This window comes from Lepidochelys kempii, chromosome 16 (genome assembly GCF_965140265.1).
Source record: "Lepidochelys kempii isolate rLepKem1 chromosome 16, rLepKem1.hap2, whole genome shotgun sequence".
NCBI lineage: Eukaryota > Metazoa > Chordata > Testudines > Cheloniidae > Lepidochelys > Lepidochelys kempii.
The window spans coordinates 21,028,151-21,049,565 of record NC_133271.1 but is presented as its reverse complement, the minus strand read 5'-3'; the positions used below and the strand labels follow the sequence as shown (position 1 = coordinate 21,049,565).

The 21,415-nt window shown below is 47.6% G+C and overlaps 2 protein-coding genes across 8 annotated transcripts in view; one reads left to right on the top strand and one right to left on the bottom strand.

The window, feature by feature from the left end:
• Positions 1–2,744: 2,744 nt before the first annotated feature.
• On the bottom strand, positions 2,745–7,975 carry BRD3OS (BRD3 opposite strand). Its single transcript, XM_073314495.1, has 2 exons — positions 7,856–7,975; positions 2,745–6,540 (listed from the first exon to the last, which is right to left on the bottom strand). The coding sequence occupies exon 2, from the start codon at positions 5,610–5,612 to the stop codon at positions 5,343–5,345; it is 270 nt and encodes an 89-aa protein (XP_073170596.1). The 5' UTR covers positions 5,613–6,540; positions 7,856–7,975; the 3' UTR covers positions 2,745–5,342.
• An 8,682-nt stretch (positions 7,976–16,657) lies between these two features.
• Positions 16,658–21,415, top strand: part of VAV2 (vav guanine nucleotide exchange factor 2) — a 326,398-nt gene continuing 321,640 nt past the window's right edge. For all 7 annotated transcript variants that reach the window (XM_073313966.1, XM_073313965.1, XM_073313964.1 and 4 more), the window contains exon 1: positions 16,658–17,977. In XM_073313966.1, coding sequence (XP_073170067.1) covers positions 17,774–17,977 — 204 coding nt within the window. In that variant the 5' untranslated portion in view covers positions 16,658–17,773. The remainder of the gene's footprint in view (positions 17,978–21,415) is intronic.

Here is a 21,415-nt window from a genome sequence, read left to right as displayed (position 1 = left end):
AGCTGGCTCTTCATGACTAAATCTGGTACACTCGGGCTGAGTCCTCACTGCCAAAAAAGGTGGGTTTTTAAGAGCAAGGTCGCTAACACTTATTAGCTATCTTGCTGTAAAATCCTAGTGGAAACAAGGCGCAGACAGTTTTTACGGTGGGGTAGGTGGGTGAGGTTAATGTTATGCTCCCCACCTGAGGGATCTTGGCTAAGCTACGTCGCCATAACAACTACAGAGCATAAGGCATAGACAAGGTTAAGCCATTCTGACAATGTACTGGGCACGGGCACCCGTCTTCAGTGAGTCAGAGGGGGGTGAAGGACCTGAGGGCAAATGAGAATCAGGTCTGTTATCCTGACATGGGAAGTGCTATATTAAAAGAGGGAAGCTGAGGAATTTCACCCTGGTTTAACAGCTGGTTAAGCACCAGTTAATTACTTTGAACTGGCCAAAACCAAGGACAGTTGGCCCAGTCTGTCTTGTGAGTCAGCAAAAGGCACAAGAGAGGTAAGTTTTAATAATAATAATAACCTGTAAGAGGCACAATGAGCACCACTGGGCGTAGTCAGGGGGTTAATTAAAAGCTGGACAAATTGGTATTGGAAACCTTGGAGCTACTTTCAAGTGGCTAAGATTGTGGTTTGCCTGTGAGAGGCGACTCAGTCACATTTGGCTATGTACACATTTTTCTGCCATGTGCTGGCTATTTTAGGTCTTATTTTCAGGCACTATATACCCCACGGATGGGTAGCTGAGCCCCAAAAGGGTTTGCTCCTGTGTCCCCATCCCCTTCAAAAATAATAATAATAGCTGTACTGGGTCAGACCAATGGTCCATCTAGCCCAGCATGCTGTCTACTGAAAGTGGCTGGGACCAGATGCTTCAGAGAGAATGAACAGAACAGGGCAATTTTTCAGGATCCATCCCCTGTCGTCCATTCTCAACTTCTGTCAGTCAGATGCTTTGGGACACCCAGAGCCACGAGCCATCCCTAAATGACAACATTAAAAATTATGTGACATTTACTCTCTTCCTATGATTCTATTCAGTAGTTGTTTTATTATTGTTAATAATAAAACTCTCTCTCTTCTGGTGCAGGAGAGCTACTTCCACAGGTTGTGGTGTCCCAGAGAAGGCAAAGTCTGCCCCGAGCCACAGATGGCTCATCAGGCTGATGTGGTTTACGGTGTGTCATTTTCCATCCAACCACTTTTGACTTCCCCAACCCTATGGATTCCGGTACCTATTCTGCACCTGAGTAAACTGGAGGCAGCTTTTCAGTGTGAAACTGAGCTAGACTTGAACACATGACCTGCTGGATCGTCATAACGCACCTTGACCTCTTTGCCACTGCACCTCAAGCTGGCCAAGCAGAAATCTCAAGTAGGAATAGAGATGTTATTTTACCTCTGTATTTGGCTCTGCTGTGACTGCTGCTGGATACTGTGTCCAGATCTGGTGTCCACAATTCAAGAAGGCTATTGATAAATTGGAGCGGGTTCAGAGAAGAGCCATGAGAATGATTAAAGGATCAGAAAACATGCTTTATCAGCGATAGACGCATGGAGCTCAAGCTATTTAGCTTAACAAAGAGAAGATTAAAGGGAACTTGATCAGTCTATAAGTACCTACATGGGGAACAAATATTTGATAATGAGCTCTTCAATCTAGCAGAGAAAGATAGAACACGATTCAATAGCTAGAAGTTAAAGCTAGAGAAATTCAGACTGTAAACATTTTTTTAACAGAGAGGGTAAGTAGGTGTCAGAATAATTTACCAAGGTCATAGTGGATTCCCCGTTACTGGCTATTTTTAAATTGTGAGGGACCGGGATGTGGGCAGTTGTGCCTAGTCATAGGAGCTGGAGCCCAGGGTCAGCCTGGGAGTAGGAGGCCAGATGTCAGAGCCGGAGTCAGGAATCGGAGCTGAAGGTCAGAGCTGGGTTGCCTATAGTGAGACACGGCTGGTTCCAAGACAGCAGACGGGCTGGGAACAAGCAGGCGCCATTGTAGCAAACGCTTTGAGCAGCCAGCACCCTGCTACTGCTGCTGGTCTTAAGAGCAAGAGTGCTGATCCCCTCAGCCAATCAGGGGGCTCCACTGAGGACTAGTTGCTCTTGTTAGACTGCCTGGGGGTTTAGCTAGAAGGTAAGCAGGCCTCTGTGGGTCTTTACTGGACATAACTCAAGATTGGATGTTTTTTCTGAATGATCTGCTCTGGGAATTATTCCGGGAAGTTCTCTGGCCTGTGTTATACAGGAGGTCAGTCCAGAAGATCACAGTAGTCCCTTCTGGCTTGGAATCTATGAAGGGACGGATAACATATGGCTCCCAGTCAGCTCAGTGGACTCGCTTTGACACCTTCTCCGTAGCCCTTCATGCACACGAGGAGCAGCTATAGCAGGGGTACTCGTCAAATCCCATCTCAAGCTCCCCGGGAAGAGTTCACAAAACCTCTGGGCTGTTGAATCAAGAACGAAGACTGAGCAGCTGTGCCAACAGCACTGTCCTGCAGACTCCAGCCTCACCCACAGCGAGCTAACCACAGGTAAACGCGGCTGCAGATTTCTGTTCTGTGAGACTCACCCTTATGTTAAGGAATAGGGGGCAATCAGACCACCGCTAATTAATACAATCCCAAATTGGGTGTATCTGCATAAATATCTACCTGCCCCATACCTTGCCTGGGTCAGCATTTTGAGCTGTAATACAGATAATAATCAGGCGTGCTAAGGCAGTGAACGTGGAAAAGAAAAAACAGTTGGTACAGATGACACATTCAGACCATTTTCATTGACATCAAGAGTCAATAAATGCATTTACAATACGTACATCAACACTGCATAAATGATGGGAAAACAGACAATCACATTTAGAGGGATGGGCAGAAAAGCAAGCAATACAACATCCCCTTCGTGCCGTGTAAGGCCCGCTCCTGTAGACATGCTTAACTTAACCCACCTGAATAATCCTGAGGAGACCAAGGTCATGCGTGTATAATAAAGCCTTTGCATAAGTGTCTGCAGGATCAGGGCCCAAGTTAAACTTTCTGAACATTCAGTATTTTATAGTAATCATGGATACATGCATAAATAGTAACAGCTAAATAAATCAGGGGTAACTCTGATCTGTAGTGAATGCACTTGCTAACCGTAAGTGCTGAGTGCAGAAAACCTAAGTTCATCCACAGTAGAATGGATGTGTTACTGTTAGCTTGGTGGGATGGATACAGAATTTCTCTATAAAGAAACATTAAAGTGCTTAAAAAGTTTTAAAAATAAAACTTCTTGGAATAAGCATAATGAATACCCAGGCGTACTGGAAAAGGGGCCCAATTCTGCAACATGCTCAACTTTTGGCAGCTGGGTAGCCCAACTGAAGTCAGTTAAGCAGGTGCCTGAGTGCTTTGCTGGATCAGGGCCAGAGCCTCAAATAAGTACCTGGCTGAATTGGGGTCTAGGGTTCTGATCCAGCAAAATACTTAAGGCATTTAACTGGAGGCACGTGATGAGTGCCACTGAAGTCAACAGGACTGTGCACATTCTTGAGTTTAAGCATGTGCTGGATGAGACATGTAAATCCCATGACTCCTAAGGGCTTGATGCTGCCCTGCTAGATCAAGCCCTAATATACACAATGGGGGTAGCGATGGCAGATAGAACTGGGAGCCAGACACCAGTGCTCATTTCCAGATGTAGAAGTCTGATTTTTTTTTTCAACCCTTTAGTCTTTAACAACTGAAAAAAATAATTTCTGGACACGATTTTTAAAATATTGAGATCAGCTACAATTAAATACGAGGCGCTGTTTGTCAAAACATAAATAAAAAAATCCTTCCTAGCTTATTTATAATGGACACTCCCATTAATTTTTGTTTGAAATAGGAACTGCATAAATAGAGTTCGACAAGTTAATGAGGCTAAATGCATAACTGTTACATGCATTAAGGTTTAACTATACAGAAAGCTTGAACAAGAAAATCCCTTTTGCAGCTGACGTATGGCTCTAGCACTCCTGTTTTAAGACATTTCTTTCCTTTCAACCCTTACCAAGAAACGTGCGTGTTTGTTAACAGAAGCTTTCTTCATTATTACTCTCCTAAATCTATCCTTGCCTATCTGATGATTCAGTCGGTGATATGCTTTTGAACTATTATATGGAATTGTTACTTAAGCAGAGTATTATTCATATGAGTTGTCCTACTGACTTCACAGAATGATGCCTTCAAACTGTTACCTCCATGATACTGAACTGTAATATCAGAGAGAAGCAACTGCTGCTTTGCAGTGGACAAAGCCTTTATACACCTCTCTTGCCCAGACCTTTCTAAGGCCCAAATGTAACTTCATTCAGCACCTCCTTTCCCTATTTTGCTTAATACTGTAAATTATTCAACTCAACTGCCAGATCATTAATTGAGATTGTAAGAGACCATTTATAGGGAAAATATGAAAAGGAGACAGGAAAAGTCCAAAATGAAGGTTCTGTGTATTTTTGCAGAACAATCTCACTAGCAACATTCTGAAGCATGATTTCAAATGAAAACAGTTTGAACTCTGACATTCCCTAGATGCATCTGCAAGGCCGCCGTTGCAGAATTTTGAAAGTGTATAATAATGACTGGCAAGTGAAACTGACTAGGCTATTTTCATCATTCAGTCTCAATGAAATACATAACGTAAATCAGTGGCATAAACGGTGAAAATAAATCTAAACTTCAAACATCCTTTCAGTTTTAATAATCTTCTAAGGGCTAGTCCACATGCAAAAGTTGTACTGCTTGAATGATAGTGGTATAGTTAAACTGGTACAACCGCCCCTGGCCTCTGATGCTGTTATATTGGTATCAACTTGCTTATGCCAGAATAGCTATTCTTATATGGGAAGGGGAATAAGCTATACAGGTGTAAGACAGGTTTATACCTGGTATGTGTGTGTTCACACTAGGGACTATATTGATATAACGATTTCAGTAACAAAATCAAACCCATAACTGAAACAGTTACATTGGTACCCAATCAGAGGGCAGATCAGGCATAAAGCAGACAGACGTACAAGGAAGGCAATATGTCTTTTTCTTTTTTAGCCTGATCCCTTGATTTAATATTTTGGCTTTCTCCTCTAGTAAGGTGTCCTCAGTCTTCATCTCTCCGTACCACACTGAACCTTGGTAGGTTGATCCCAATTATCTGATAGTCAGCAGTGATGGGAAACAATGTGACCAGACCTGCCATTAATATTAATGGTGGCTTTTGAATGAAAATGCTGTTTAGAACTTGCCTGAGGCCTAGCACAGGTTCTTTCATGTATTTATTTGCCATGTATAGATCTCTGACACTAAGCCTTTAAAATTACATAATAATGCAAAACTTTGATTGCCCAGTGTCTCTGGAGACATCCAGTTTGTTTTTGTCCCGTACCAGAATGGCCTCATTACCATACTGCGAGTACCACATACTCCGGCTTCTACTCAAGTATGTACCAGGTGGGACAGACTCCAACTTCTGCTGCTGCTGCTGCCAGATGAGCAACGAGGTGTCCCTGTAACGAAGCCTGGCATAGCTCTCAGATAAGGCTTTTTCAGCTAGTGACACCCGTCCATTCATTACTCTGCCTGTCATTCACTCTGGAATGACACTGGAGGCTAAACGTGTTTCATACCAGCTCTCAAGCGCTGTAGTGGATTCCTTAGCTTAATCGGCCCTTCATAGGTATAAGCAAGGGTACAATACTCTCCTACTGCTTTGAGATCAAAGGCAATCTCCTTTAGCTGTGACACTATTGGGGTTTATGACATGTAGGCCAGCACACATAACATTCTGTGCAACACTTTTGACACAGACTCGTCTGTATGTTACAGCACCATACAGGACTTGTGCTTACGCTCAGTGTGATAAACCAGGACTTCTGAAGGACCGATTGTATATTGATGATGCCCTGTCATTTTGCAAAGGCTTATTGTGCACACAGCCCATTTGGTACTGGGAGTCCATGGAGAGAAAGCCTCAACAACCTGAAATGGAGGCCTAAGGGATAATAGCTGTCTCAGGAAAATCCAGATTCCTGAGAGAGATTTTAATTAAAAGGTGAAACAACAGAGATCTAGGAGTTCAATGTCGTCCAGACTTGTGCCCATTTCACTGATTGTGCCTGGTTTCTTTACCCTTTAAAATGGATTTATTGACAGGAGAGTGCATGAGTCATTTCATTAAAAAGTACCAGGCAATAGATCTGGTCAGTGCAGCATATTTGAAGCGTATTGATTAAGTTATCTCTGTTCTTCCAATTCCCAAAGATGTGTTCTCTAGTAATAATCAGGATTCTGCAATGGAAAAGCAGCATATGTTACAGTTTGGCCTGTGATAGGGCTGGGAAAATCCCAGTGAAATAGACATGGTTGGTAGGATGTGCTGTGTCAATATATTGTTGCATGTGGGTGGGTGGGAAAGGTCTTCGCAAGCTGATTCATGGGCCTTTCCTTCTCACTGCAGACTGCCTTCCCACTGCCGTTCACCCTTCATCTTGTTCGATCTGTGTTGCAGCTTCAACCTAGAGTGACATGAAAAACAGGGCTGCTCACATCCCCCAAACCAGAGCAGAGAACACCCTAGCCGCCTGTTTCAGAGCTCTGGGTCCTAGCAGGTACTTTTCAATCTGCTTGGGGGATGCATTAGTCTTCTTCACTTTGGTCCCCTTGTTAATATTTTAGGAGTGCGCTGTTCCTCTCCCCAACCTCCCTTAGCCCCTTTTGTGCTGATCTTTGCTTTTGACCCCCACTAGTTATTGCTGGGTGATGAGCTATATCTCCAATCCCCCCCTAGTCACCGCTGGGGGGGTGATCGATACCCCCCCTCCCCCCTAGTCACCGCTGGGGGCTGATCGATACCCCCCTCCCCCCAGTCACCGCTGGGGGGGTGATCGATACCCCCCTCCCCCCTAGTTACCGCTGGGGGGTGATCGATACCCCCCCTCCCCCCTAGTCACCGCTGGGGGGGTGATCGATACCCCCCCTCCCCCCTAGTCACCGCTGGGGGGGGTGATCGATACCCCCCTCCCCCCTAGTCACCGCTGGGGGGGGTGATCGATACCCCCCTCCCCCCTAGTCACCGCTGGGGGGGGTGATCGATACCCCCCCTCCCCCCAGTCACCGCTGGGGGGTGATCGATACCCCCCCTCCCCCCTAGTCACCGCTGGGGGGGGTGATCGATACCCCCCTCCCCCCAGTCACCGCTGGGGGGGGTGATCGATACCCCCCTCCCCCCTAGTTACCGCTGGGGGGTGATCGATACCCCCCTCCCCCTAGTCACCGCTGGGGGGGGGTGATCGATACCCCCCCTCCCCCCAGTCACCGCTGGGGGGGGTGATCGATACCCCCCTCCCCCCTAGTTACCGCTGGGGGGGGTGATCGATACCCCCCCTCCCCCCTAGTCACCGCTGGGGGGGGTGATCGATACCCCCCTCCCCCCAGTCACCGCTGGGGGGGGTGATCGATACCCCCCCTCCCCCCAGTCACCGCTGGGGGGGGTGATCGATACCCCCCCTCCCCCCTAGTCACCGCTGGGGGGGGTGATCGATACCCCCCTCCCCCCAGTCACCGCTGGGGGGGGTGATCGATACCCCCCCTCCCCCCAGTCACCGCTGGGGGGGGTGATCGATACCCCCCCTCCCCCCAGTCACCGCTGGGGGGGGTGATCGATACCCCCCCTCCCCCCTAGTCACCGCTGGGGGGGGTGATCGATACCCCCCTCCCCCCTAGTCACCGCTGGGGGGGGTGATCGATACCCCCCCTCCCCCCAGTCACCGCTGGGGGGGGTGATCGATACCCCCAGTTCTGTCGGTGACCCGGTCCCCCCCCGCTCGCTACCTGCCGCGCTCCGCGGCGCCCCGGCCTCGGCTTCCCCGTCGCCACGAAACCGCTGCGGCTGCGAGTTCCGAGAGCATCGATGGGCAGGGGAGGCGCACGAGCGCCGAGCAATCCATCCCCTCCGCTGTGCCCGTGCGGTGCCCGGCCCTGCCCCCCGTGCGGTGCCCGGCCCCTGCGCCCCGTGCGGTGCCCGGCCCTGCCCCCCGTGCGGTGCCCGGCCCTGCCCCCCGTGCGGTGCCCGGCCCCTGCGCCCCGTGCGGTGCCCGGCCCTGCCCCGTGCGGTGCCCGGCCCCTGCGCCCCGTGCGGTGCCCGGCCCTGCCCCCCGTGCGGTGCCCGGCCCTGCCCCCCGTGCGGTGCCCGGCCCCTGCCCCCCGTGCGGTGCCCGGCCCTGCCCCCCGTGCGGTGCCTGGCCCCTGCGCCCCGTGCGGTGCCCGGCCCTGCCCCCCGTGCGGTGCCCGGCCCCTGCGCCCCGTGCGGTGCCCGGCCCTGCCCCGTGCGGTGCCCGGCCCCTGCGCCCCGTGCGGTGCCCGGCCCTGCCCCCCGTGCGGTGCCCGGCCCTGCCCCCCGTGCGGTGCCCGGCCCTGCCCCCCGTGCGGTGCCCGGCCCCTGCCCCCCGTGCGGTGCCCGGCCCTGCCCCCCGTGCGGTGCCCGGCCCCTGCGCCCCGTGCGGTGCCTGTCCCCTGCCCCCCGTGCGGTGCTCGGCCCTGCCCCCCGTGCGGTGCCCGGCCCTGCCCCCCGTGCGGTGCCCGGCCCCTGCCCCCCGTGCGGTGCCCGGCCCCTGCCCCCCGTGCGGTGCCTGTCCCCTGCCCCTGTGGACTGCACAGTTCATTGCGCTCCCTGTTTTGGGGACCCTGGTTGTCTTGCAGGGCGCGCGGTGCTGCTTGTGGCCCCACGAGCCCCACTTCTTGGGTGGTTGGCGCCCGGGGCTGCTTTGCAGCAGGGCCCTTCGTGACCCTCATGTGGCTTAAAAAGAATAAATTTGGGATGCGTTTTATTTGCTTTTCACTTGGGTCCCATTTTCAAGTGTTTCTCTACGATCTTGAGGGCTGGATTATTATTATGTTTTGAAGAGTGAAAGCTGAGATGCACGTGACCCCAGGAGCTGGGGCTTTAAGAAAAATATTGTGAGAGTTGGTAAAGCTGCAACACATCTGTAGTGTGCCAATGCCACTCTCACCAGACAGCGGGACATTCCTGATTGCTGAAACAGCCCAGCACTCATGGCATGCAACCCAATGCAAGGATAACATTCCTGGGTATCCATAGGTAATCATAGACTATCAGGGTTGGAAGGGACCTCAGGAGGTCATCTAGTCCAACCCCCTGCTCAAAGCAGGACCAATCCCCAATTTTTGCCCCAGATCCCAAATGGCCCCCTCAAGGATTGAGCTCACAACCCTGGGTTTAGCAGGCCAATGCTCACACCACTGAGCTATCCCTCACCCCCAATAACCAATGCTTTGAGCAGGGGGTTGAATTATATGACCTCCTGAAGTCCCTTCCAACCCTGATATTCTATGATTCTATGATAAAAGCTGTGATTTTAGTCTGTGCCAATGGATAGCTGCTACAAATGCAATGCATCTCAGACTTGCAGACTCCTTTTTCTCCTCTTACGGGAAATACGTTATGCACGAGCCTGATTAGATTGGCAGGGTACTTGGAGGTTGGCTGCCAGTCAGACTGACTGGAGAATGGTGCATATGTGATCTCTGCCTTGAAGATTCATGGATTATGAGTCCAGAAGGGACCACTATTATCATCTCGTCTGACCTCCTGACACACCGTGGCCAACCCCAAGTGTTCGCAAATCAAGAGTCAGGTCCTCAAAAATTGTGAGATTGTCATAAAAATCATGAGGTTTTAAAATAATAAATGTGGGGTTCTTGTTATTTGCCGGTGAGGCCTTTAGGGTTCATGTTTTTAAGCTTTGTTTCACAACCACAAGAGCTGGAAATGTACTGCTATTTAAAAATGAAAGTGGAGATTATCAGGCAATCAAATGACTGCGGAAGCTGGGGCTTTAAGGTAAATACCGCGTACTGTGAGACCAGCGATAAAATCACGAGAGTTGTAAGGAGGAGATGCAATCTCTGAGTCATAACAGGAGGATAAGTAGGAAAGTATAATGGGATTCCCAGTGCACAGAAAGAGGTTGACTGGGGTGAATTGGGTTAAGGCTGGGAGTGGATGTGTCATTACACAAAGTAAAACTATTTCCCCATGTTTATTTCCCCCCTCCACCCACTGTTCCTCACACATTCTTGTCAGCTGCTGGAAATTGCCCACCTTGATTATCACTACAAAAGGTTTTTTTTTTTTTTTTCCCTCCCCTCCTGCTGGTAATAGCTCACCTTACCTGATCACTCTCGTTACAGTGTATATGATAACACCCATTGTTTCATGTTCTCTGTGTATATAAAATCTCCCCACTGTATTTTCCACTGCATGCATCCGATGAAGTGAGCTGTAGCTCACGAAAGCTTATGCTCAAATAAATTTGTTCGTCTCTAAGGTGCCACAAGTCCTCTTTTTCTTTTTGCGGATACAGACTAACACGGCTGCTACTCTGAAAGACTAAGTGATTTGCCCGATGTCAGACAGGAAGTCTCTAGCAGAACCAGGAACTGAATCCAGTCAAGTGTTTTCAGAACAAGACTGTCTTTCCTTTTGTAGTGGTTTCCTGTTTCGTAGTGCTTTCCTGTTTCATAGTGGATGGGAGAAAAGGTGTTTTGGGCTGAATATGAAGACCATGGTGTAAGATGTGGTTTTCCCTCGACCACAGTGCGCAGTCAGGATGGGAAAACATCTCTCTGGCTGTATAAGATATATTGGTGTCTCTGGCTAATAATCATAGAATCATAGAAACGTAGGACTGGAAAGGACCTGGATAGGTCATTTGGTCCAGTCCCCTGAACTGAGGTAGGACTAAGTATTATCTAGACCGTCCCTGACAGGTGTTTGTCTAACCTGCTCAGAAAAACTTCCAGTGACAGAGATTCCACAAATAATTTGCTCCAGTGCTTAACTACCCTTACAGTTAGGAAGTTTTTCCTCGTGTCTAACCTAAATCTCCCAGTTTAAGCCCATTACATTCTTGTCCTGTCCTCAGTGGTGAGGGAGAAAAATTTATCACCCTTCTCTTTATAACAGCCTTTTACATACTTGGTGAGTAGGTGAACAGAAGGTTGGAGGCTGGGCCCCGTGTAATGTGTGTAGCTTATGGGCATTTATATCCAATATTGGAAATGTATACAATGAACCGTAGTTGGGTGTGAGAGGATGTTTAGTTATTGACTGAAGCTGAGTAAGGATAGGAGGTCAGAGTTAAGGTTATTTTTGGAATATTCAGTGTGGAATTTACTCATGTAGACTTATTTAAGAATCTGTATGAACTGTGAGTGTAACCAAATAGTTATCTACCTTCCCTTAATTGTTCATTTCCATATTTTTAAATGCTTAGGTTTTTCTTAGCTGTAATGTTTTTTGGCACACATAGGAGGAAATTTATCTTAAGGTTACCTATTTTTACCCAGCTGATAATGCTAAATTTAAGCTCTCACACTTCATATCTCTTGTGGCTAGAATGCCATTGAACATTTTGCTAAATATCTAATGTATGAAATTATTACACAAATAGATTATTGTTATTATTTATTTCTATTACTGTAGAATCTAGGGGCCCTAATCATGGACCAAGACCCCATTTTGCTAGCTACCATCCCCTTCACATGTGGTTTTCATTTACATATTTTAAAAAATACCACGTTATTTCCAACAAATAGGGATACATTACTACTCTACACTTCCTGCCTGCATCCAAAAGTGTTGACCTGAGAAAGAAAGGAGAAGAAAAGGAATGAATGATCCTGCAGAAATGTTCCCATTCAAATATTCTGACATTGCTTGTGAAGTCAGGTCTGTGCCTCCGACTAGCATGGAAGAGAAAGCAGACTGGCTCACGCTCCAGCTTGTGGGAGTTTGAGAGCGAAATGCAGAATCTTTAGTGGATCCAGATTTATTTTTTGGCATGGTCAAGGTATCTTGAGCTTCTCCAAAACTCTGTTGATGGCGTCATCATCAAGCCCACAGCAAAATAAAAACCCCAGTAACTGAAGTGATTAAGTTGCCAAGCTAACAAAAGGAAAATAATTGAAAGCTGTAGGCCTCCAAAAGTCAACTGCTGTCTCTGTCTGTCTACTTGACCCTTCCCGCAAAGTCCTCTCTGAATTCCTTCGTTGTCTGCCAACAAGTGCACTTTCCAAGTAAATGTTTTAGAACAGCAATAGGTATTACACGGGAAAACCCTACTCTGATGCCAGCAAATGCCTGGCTCCCATTCTCCAAAGGAAACTTATATATCTTTCAATTTGCTAAAGAGCGTCTATTTTTCTTTCCCTATAAATTATTTTTGCATCTCCGTTCTCCCGACTTGTTACACTATAATATTACAATACTATGCAACCCAGTCTACTCTACCTCTTAAGGTCATGCTGTGCTGTCCAGCTTCAGTTCATTTACTCTCTGATCTTAAGGCAGAGCGCTGTGGATGAAAGGTAGGTATCAATATGACTCTGTCCATGAAAAAGGGTGATGGTGTTGGAAGGAAAGTGCCATCTATATACCCCAGTGATAGTTGCAGCATTAGTAATTAGCCACTGGAACAATTTACCAAGGGTTGTGGTGCATTGTCCATCACCAACAATTTTTAAACCAAGATGAGATTTGTTTCTAAAAGATCTGCTCTAGGAATTATTTGGGGACGTTTTATGGCCTGTGTTTACAGGAGGTCAGACTTGATGAGCACAATGGTTCCTTCAGGCCTTGGAATTTATAAGAACCTAGTCATGTGTGGCTTCTCCAGAGATAGGAGCAAGAGAGAGGGACAAGAGGCTAACATTAGCTATTCTCAGAGATGGAGGTTGCTTGTGCAGGAAGATCAGACTCATTGCAGCAGTAGTGAAGCTGGGTAAAAATTCTTGCCTGCACCAAGTGGGTATGCCGATGTGTGACAGCTTAGCAGAGCAGCACCCAGGACTAGGGGAACCAGCCACCAGGAAGCTGAGAGAAGGGGCGTCCAGACCCTGCCATAGCTTCCTTCTCCCACGCAGCCTAGGCACGGGACACCCTGGTGACAGAGATATAGTGATAACTGGCGTGCAGCAGCTAGTCTCATAAGTTATATGTGACTCACAACCATATGTTATAAAAAAAGCCAATTATTCTGGTCAACAAAAACGAAATGAGTCAGGGAGTTAAGTAAATCTACTGCAGCAACTCATTGGGCACCTGCAGCTTCACAGCTGTTTGCATGCTGCATGTCATGGTCACTCAGAACATCAAGCTGATAGCAAGCGTAGATCCTTTTGTTCCAAAAATGCTGGCCCCTAACATTTGAGCCAAAAGAATCTCCCTTAGCTTTAGCAGCATAAAGGATAAACCAGTGCACTTCCAGTTCCATCCAGAAGATGGCAGTGCTAACACATACATATTAGCCAAAAAGAAAAGGAGGACTTGTGGCACCTTAGAGACTAACCAATTTATTTGAGCATGAGCTTTCGTGAGCTACAGCTCACTTCACTTCATATTAGCCAGTTCACAAGCACTTCCATCTCATCTAGCTCTTTTAGGGTTTCTGCAGAGCCACTACCATAGTATCTAAATGCTTCCCTGTAAAGTATTGTAGTCAGGTCCCCAGCGGACTTCGTGGGGTCTTCTTGCAATAGGAGGCTCTCACGGTGATCACTAAAAAGGCCTGATTAAGTTAGAGGATGGCTTTGTGCTCAAAGTCATGCCAGGTTTAAAAAACTCCTTGAAAGCACTTGTTCAAACTGCCGCAGTGTCAATTCTAGTCTTTTATTGTTCCAAGGTGGAATGGTTGAATTCCATGCACTTTTCTCTCTCTCTCTCTCTCTCTCTCTCGCTCTGTGTGTGTAAGATGAGATTTTAAAAAGAACCCAGTTTGCCCCTGCACTGCTTGACTAATGAAACTCCTGTTGCTGCTTTAAAAAACCCTACTGCTTTGCCCAGCCAAAATATTCCCTTCTTGCACCATTGTGCAGCGTGCTGTGTATTGGTTGGCTGCTATCCTCCACCACAGAGGTGACTGAAGCTCAGTTGTATTGTATATAGATAAGGAAGCACCTTGGGATGAAAAGCCAAAGTATTATTACAATTAATCTCTCCTTGAAGATAGTAATCTCTATAGGTTTAGCTAGTGTGGATAGGAAGGTAACAACAGTACGCTGGAAGCAATACAAATATTAACATTCTGTCTCCAGTAGAGGGCAGCAGATAAGCATCTGTCCATGAAACGCCTACAGCAGTTGGCTCAGTAACAAATTTAATGCCAGCTATCATTCCCAACAACGCCAATAGGCAGAGGGGAAGAAGGACATCTATCACTGAATTGAACCCATTATTGTATAATTTATAGAGGCTGCTTCTCAGCTCAGGCACATGCAAACAGCACCTACCATCGGTGCATTTCTCCAGTGCTTTCCTTGAAATATTTTGGTGTCTCTTTTAAAACATAAATATAAAGTAGTAGCAAAGTATATGGCGGGTATGCGTTATTTTCTTTGGTTTGCCTTAACGGAGTTTAGCTGTTATCAGAATAACTCAGCTAGCAGCCATTTTTATGGTTGCAGAGATAGGTGAGAAACCAGCTTGGAGTATGCAGATGCTAGCTTTGCAGATGCAATGATTGCTCCGAAGTGTCCAGAAGCAAAGCACACTTTTTATATATACACTTTACATATATACATGTAATACACTGAGCTGTAGTCCTCCCCCTACAGAGCTGATCTCACAAAGCCACACTGAGCCAAATGTATCCTTGGTGTAACATGATTCTTGCCCAAGTGGTGCTGTTCGAGCTCTAGCAGAGTGCCAGTGAAAACCATGACAAAGAACAAAAAGAAAAGGAAAGCTGCTATAAGAAATCATGTTCCTGGGGAATTAGAAATTCCGTACTGTAGTCTACACAGCACGCGTTTGCCTGCCCCCAGAGTGGGGTGTAGCTCTGAATATGAAATGTATATACAAACTAATGTATATGTTGCTCCCTCACAGCCTTTAGTATGTCTATATTCTGCCAGGGTAGACCGGCTATCATACACAGTCAGATCAAGAACATACCAGGAGCAGCCAGGTAACCGGTGTATTAGGCCTTAAGAAATTTGCTCTCAGAAATTAATAGTACAGCATTCTGAAGTGCTGTTCTTCTCCCCTTGTTGGATCATGCTGGAAGAAAAAGTCCTTCTTCTGTGTCTACATCTGAGAGGTTATCATTGCATTTCTCTGAGAAGCGGGGGAAGAGTTCCTATTCATTTCACTATCAATGCCAAAGCTTCCATTTTTCCTGTAGAAACCATGGAAGGCCATTAAATGAGGGAGAAGCTCTCTGGGAAGGGGGAAAAAACAGAATAAAAAAGGTTTGTGTTTGTCTGACTTGGGATGGGAGAGGGTGCAGAAGATTACAGGTGAAATTTAGAAGATGTCGCTAAGGAGTTTAAGGCTGAGAGTTCAGTTTTGTAATAAATAACTAGACCCTGGCTTTTAGAAGGGTTGCCATGAACATTGTTCAGAAGTTAATGAACACTTTTTGTTTGGGTTAAACATTTCCCTGCAGTATTTACAACCCAAAGATAAGATTAGAAGGACTTTGCCTCCTGGTTCCATCACCGTCCTCAGTTTGACCTTGGGGAAGCCAATTGTGGCCAAATTTCCACAGCTCCCAGAGTGATGCTTACAGTCAGATGCTCAACACCAGTCAGCACCCCCGGTACTGAGCTCTTTTGAAAATCTGACCACTTATTTTAGTCTCTAAATGGGAGCTGAGAACTTCTGAAAATCTGATCTCTCTCTGCTTCAGTTTGCCATCTGTAAAATGGGGATAATAACACTGCCTTCTTTCTCTTCCCAAGTGCAGCTGCAACCTCTAGCCTAATCGTGCCCTGATCTTGGTTGATGCCTCTAGGTTAGTAGTTCTCAACCTGTTTACCATAGTGGGTTAGGTATGCAGCTCCCTAAGCATTATGTGGGTCACAGCCACACAATATATATATATATATATATATACTACCTGTATGGCCCTGAGGATGTCAAATGGGCTGCAGCTGTGTGCTGACTGGGCCACAAGCAGCCTGAGAGTTGCGAACCACTGCTCTCTAGATACTACTGTGATACAAATGAATAAGAAGTGAAAGGGACTGTAAACCAGAGCTGAAATCGACCAGCCAGTGTTTATTCTCCCAGGCTGAGTGAAGGGCAATATAAACACACCGCTAAACCAAAAACATGAATGGCAAAAAGTAAAGGTGATGAGTGAATAATCTAGGCCCCATGCAGCAAGGTACTTAAGCCTGGGCTTAATTTGAAGGCACTGCTTGGAGACTATTGGCAGGCAGGGATCTGCAAGGGAGGGGAAGCGGTGTTAGGAGAGGAGGTGACGGGGGTGGGGTGGGGTGGGGGAGGTGACTTCACTTGGCAGTATCTCTTTAAACGTTTCCATGGAAACATTGAACGCCAAAATATATATATAACCTCTGTCCTACAAAATCAGTGCCAGCAGCTCCGGCCAGCCCCACGGGGCGGGGGGAGACTCCCCCAAGTCAGCCCGAGCCCCCCCCTCCCGGGGCAGCGTGGCTCTGGCCCTGCCCCTGCCCAGGGCGGTCCGGAGGGGCCCCACCCGCGGCTGCCCCGTAACCCCCCTGCGCCAGGTTCCTCCCGCGGGGGAAGGAAGTTGAGCGGGGCGAGGGGAGGGGAGCTGCAGCGAGCTCCTCCTCCTCCGCGGCCGGGCGGGCGGGCGATCGGAGCGGGCAGGGGACAGCTGCCGGCCCCCGGCCAGCCCCGGCAGGGGAGGAAGGGAAGCGGGGAGCAGCAGCCCCAGCGACACATTGTATCTCCGCGGCGCGGCGGCTTCTTTGTCTGCTTCCCGGCGGCCCCCCCCCCAGGGAGAGTTGCCGGATTGTAGCCCCCCTCCCCCCCCGTCGGCGCAGGGGGGTGGCTCTTTTGTGGCTGGGACACGCTGTCCGCGGATCCCCCTCCCCACACCCCTTCCTCAGGGGGAGGGCGAGAGAGGGGTGCCCCGCTGCGCTGCGCCGGCGCTCCCCGGAGAGAGGAGGCGGACGGGCGAGAGCAGCGAGGAGGGGCCGGTTGTGGTGGTTTTGTAGCCTTGCCCAGCGCTGGGACGCAGCAGAGGGGAGCCCCAGGCCGGCGAGCCTCCCCCTTCGCCCCGGGTGGCGGGTCTTTGTTAGTTCGCCACGTGAACCCGCTTCGGGAAGGCTGCAAACCGCTGGCGGGGAGCCCCAGACAAAGCCCCATCGAGACGAGGGCAGGGGAAGTCCAGCAACTCAAGGGGGAGGCTGGAGAGAGACAAGCGACCCTCCCCGGCGAGCAGCAGCCCCCTGAGGGGAGGGGGCAGGCGGGGATGGGCTTTTAGCCCCCCCACGCCTGTGCCTCTCCTTTCCTGGCTTTAACCGGAGCCGGACCAAGGAGCCGAGCCGAGCGTGTGCTGCGGGGGGAGAGACGCTGAAAGGAGCCGCTGAGCTGGGATCTACGGAGCGTTTTATAGGCAAGAAGTAAAGCTGCCAAAACCACGCCGGGGAGCGATTAAAAAAAGGAGTCTTGGAAGTCCCTCCCCCGTGCCCGCCCCCGCCCCCGCCCCCGCCCCCGAAATGCTTCCTGCGTTGGCCGCACATCAAACTGGAAAGGAGCGATAGCACTTGACCATCCTGCAAGGGGGAAGCTTCTCAACTCGCCCCGGAGCCTCCCAATCGAAGGAGGAGGGACTGCTGCAAGCGGCTTGTGCGTGTCCTCAATGAAAAGGGAGAGGGGACTGGAACCGTAGTTTTGGCCGCTGGCAACTCATCCAGGGCACCTTTTATTTGAAGGGTACGTTTCTCTGCAGGACGATGGAGGAGTGGAGGCAGTGTGGCCGCTGGCTGATCGACTGCAAAGTTTTGCCCCCGAACCACAGGGTGGTCTGGCCCTCAGCTGTTGTGTTTGACCTGGCTCAGGCTTTGAGAGATGGAGTCTTGCTCTGCCAGCTGCTTCATAACCTGTCACCTGGATCTATTGATCTCAAGGACATCAATTTCAGGCCACAGATGTCACAGGTAAAGTGAAACAGACCGTACTGGAAGTATATTAGACACCCAGAAAATACTCCAGGTGGGGGTGATGCACATTGACACCCATACTGGGGCATCATCAGCTTGAATCTAGTCTGTTTTTTTTAAAAAAAACAAAACAAAAAACCGCCCCCTGTATTAAAAGTAGTTTCAGGTCCTATATCTGCCCTTGAGTCCATCCCCACCTCTTGCTAACTGGTATGGCTCTAGAATCCCATTTTTCTGTTTTTTAAAAGTATCTTTCCTTTGTTGCTGTATGACAGACCCACAGAAAGAGTGGAAAGTGTCCATAGGACATGGTGAATTATAGAAAAGTAAACGAACTGGCAAAATGGAAGTATTCCACCTCCAGTCTCCCTTAGTTTGTAGTCCTCTTAGGTGTTGCCTGTAACAACTGGTGTACAAAATGCAGGTGGCAGTGTTTTTGTTTTTAAGGTGACCGTGTCCCTTTAGTTTTGGTATTTGAGAGAATGGGATTTGGCTTCAAACACTGCCCTGGACATTTACTAGCCCAGAGACAAAATCTTGCCCACCTTCTACCATGATTTAAAAAACAAAACCAAACATGGTCTTACTCATCTGACAAAAATAAAAACAGTCTTCCCCTGGTGAGAAAAATTCTACGAAGCTCTGTTAAATTCTGTTTTAACCATGGCAAGATAGCATAGCTTCATCTCCCAGCTGGCAGAGCAGTCTGATGATAGGTCCCTACTCCTGTGCAGTCCCAATGTGAAGGGGATCCCTCAGGAGTTTGTGTTAGCAGATTGCATAGTAGGATTGGGGCCATAGGGTGTCATAACCCTATAAATCCTTTTTAAGTCTCATCTGTTAAAGGGACACTGTCAAGTAGGCACAGGTCAAATTCTGCAATCAGATCAGCATGGGTGTACGCAGCTTTCCCCCAGAAAGGCCACTGGGATTGTGCACAGGTGCAGTGGTCCCGCTGCACGGCAAGATTGGATCTTGAGGTTTTCCAACTTGGGAAAAAAAAATTCTTACAAAAATGATCAGAACCAGAAATGTTTCCAAATTCTTTTTATGTTACTGAAAAGTGTGTTTTTGTGTTTTTGTTTTTAAAACATTCCCTTTAGGATTTTACAGTCCAAGCATTTGTGGCATTTGCTCTAGAAGTGCATGGGAAACCAGAGAATGAAACTGACTAGAAACACAAATGAAGCTGGCTGTTCTGTCTGTGTTGTCCACACTGAGCTAACTGTGGAAATAAACAAGTAGCCTATATGTTGATGAGTAGATATTAAACATGTGGCCTATTCTAATAACCTTAGGTTGTACTGGTAACAAAGGCAAGGGAATGTTATTGGTAGCAAGGGTATCCCAGTTTGATATTTTTCCAAACATGAATTAAACTTGACAACTCTCAAAGATAAAAAGGGGTCATCTTGAGTCCTAAATGTATGCATTGCAATCATCCTCTCTATCCTAGGACTGCCTTTGCTTTTGTTCCATGAGTGGGTTTTACTAATGTTTTCTAGTAATGTTTTCAGCTCTTATGACATCTTGCCTATAGTAATTTGTATGTTTTAAGGAAATACTGAAGAGCTTTGATTGAAAGTGTACAGTGCAATCAATAGTTTAAGGTCTTGTGTTGAGTACAAATTTACTCCCAATTCTGCAAAGATTTAAGCACTTGCTTTAACTTTACACATGTTAGTAGTCCTGTTTAGGCGGATGAATACTCCCATTCAGTTAAAGCTGACCATCTATGTAAGTCTTTCCCCGGGTAGAGTCCAAGGCCCTGATCCTACCAACTGCTCTGTGTGGGGAGACCCATAGAAGGAAGAATAAGACACTGTAGGTCCTTGTGTTGGTAAATAGGACTCATCAGTTAAGCAAGTAAAGCCAAACATCGTGGTTTTCCCAAAATGTAACAACAAAGTGAGACTGCCCTTTTGGTGTTTGCGTTATAAACTGATCAAACTGCCTTTCTAAGAAGCTGATTTCGGTGTTTGATCTCTTCGTGATAGTTTATGTTTTGAGGAAACATCTAGTTATGTAATGTAATGATCTGTGCATTCTTAGGACACCCCAAGGGTGACACTATGCTTTCTTTTCTTTTAAGGAAGCATTACAGCCCTCCAAGTGTATTTTCAGTTCCAGATCGACGGTGTATGGAATTCAGAGTTGGCCTAAAATGACTTACAGAGAGCTGAAATATAGCAGATCTCTTAATGTTTGTAAAGGAACTTATTGACACCTTAGTTCTTGCTGCTGTCTGCTTTGTGAGGCAAGGGCTATATTTGAATTAAATATATAGTCAGTAGCTGCTTTTCTTTTCTTTTATTTTTAGAGCTGTTGAGAACCCACTCCTCCTGATGAAATTACTGGAAGCTATGTGAATTTAGGATTTCTGGAAATTCAAGTAAAAATACACACAGCTGAATAAAATGGTCCTAGATTTTAGTACCCTTCTTTTCTAGTTGTACTTGCAAAGTATTCTTTAAAGCAAAAACATTACGTTTTAAGATCTTTAAAATTGATAAGATTAGAAAACCTATAACTATGTGTAGGCTTAAATGTTACAAGGATGTCCGTCTTACACAAAGGACTTGTAAACCATTTCCTCTTTCGCTTAGGACCTGCTCCAAAGCCCTTTCCACTCACATCAGTGGATTTGGGGTTAGATGGTTACCTGCCAGCTTCTGCATGCAGGAACTAGTGATTCCCCAAAGGCAGCTGGTAGCTTCACAAAAAACCTACAAATAGATCAAGGATCATCTTGCTCCTCTCCTTGCCCTGTTCTAGGGGTCTATGAGGCTGTTGGAGGTAACAGGACTTTGACAAGAAAGGAAGGCTGTCCCAGTGGTTAGGGCACTAGCCTAGGAATTGGGAGACATGCTTAATTCCCTGCTCTGCCACAGGCTTCCTCTGTGACGTGATCTTGTGCAAGTCACTTAGTCTCAGTTCTTCATCTGTACAATGGGCATAATAGCACTGCCCTACCTCACAGGGGTGTTGTGGGGGTAACTACATTATAGACTGAGGGGCTCAGATACTATCGCAATGGGGGCCATATAAGATTAAGTAAAGAAGGAACAGATCCTTCAAACGTTGCATTTGAAACACAGGGCATATTGGCCTAGTTAGGTCAGCAGTGTCTTTCTTTTTACAGAAGTTCTCCACTTCACCATAGAATCATAGAATATCAGGGTTGGAAGGGACCTCAGAAGGTCATCTAGTCCAACCCCCTGCTCGAAGCAGGACCAATTCCCAGTTAAATCATCCCAGCCAGGGCTTTGTCAAGCCTGACCTTAAAAACCTCTAAGGAAGGAGATTCTACCACCTCCCTAGGTAACGCATTCCAGTGTTTCACCACCCTCATAGTGAAAAAGTTTTTCCTAATATCCAATCTAAACCTCCCCCACTGCAACTTGAGACCATTACTCCTTGTTCTGTCATCTGCTA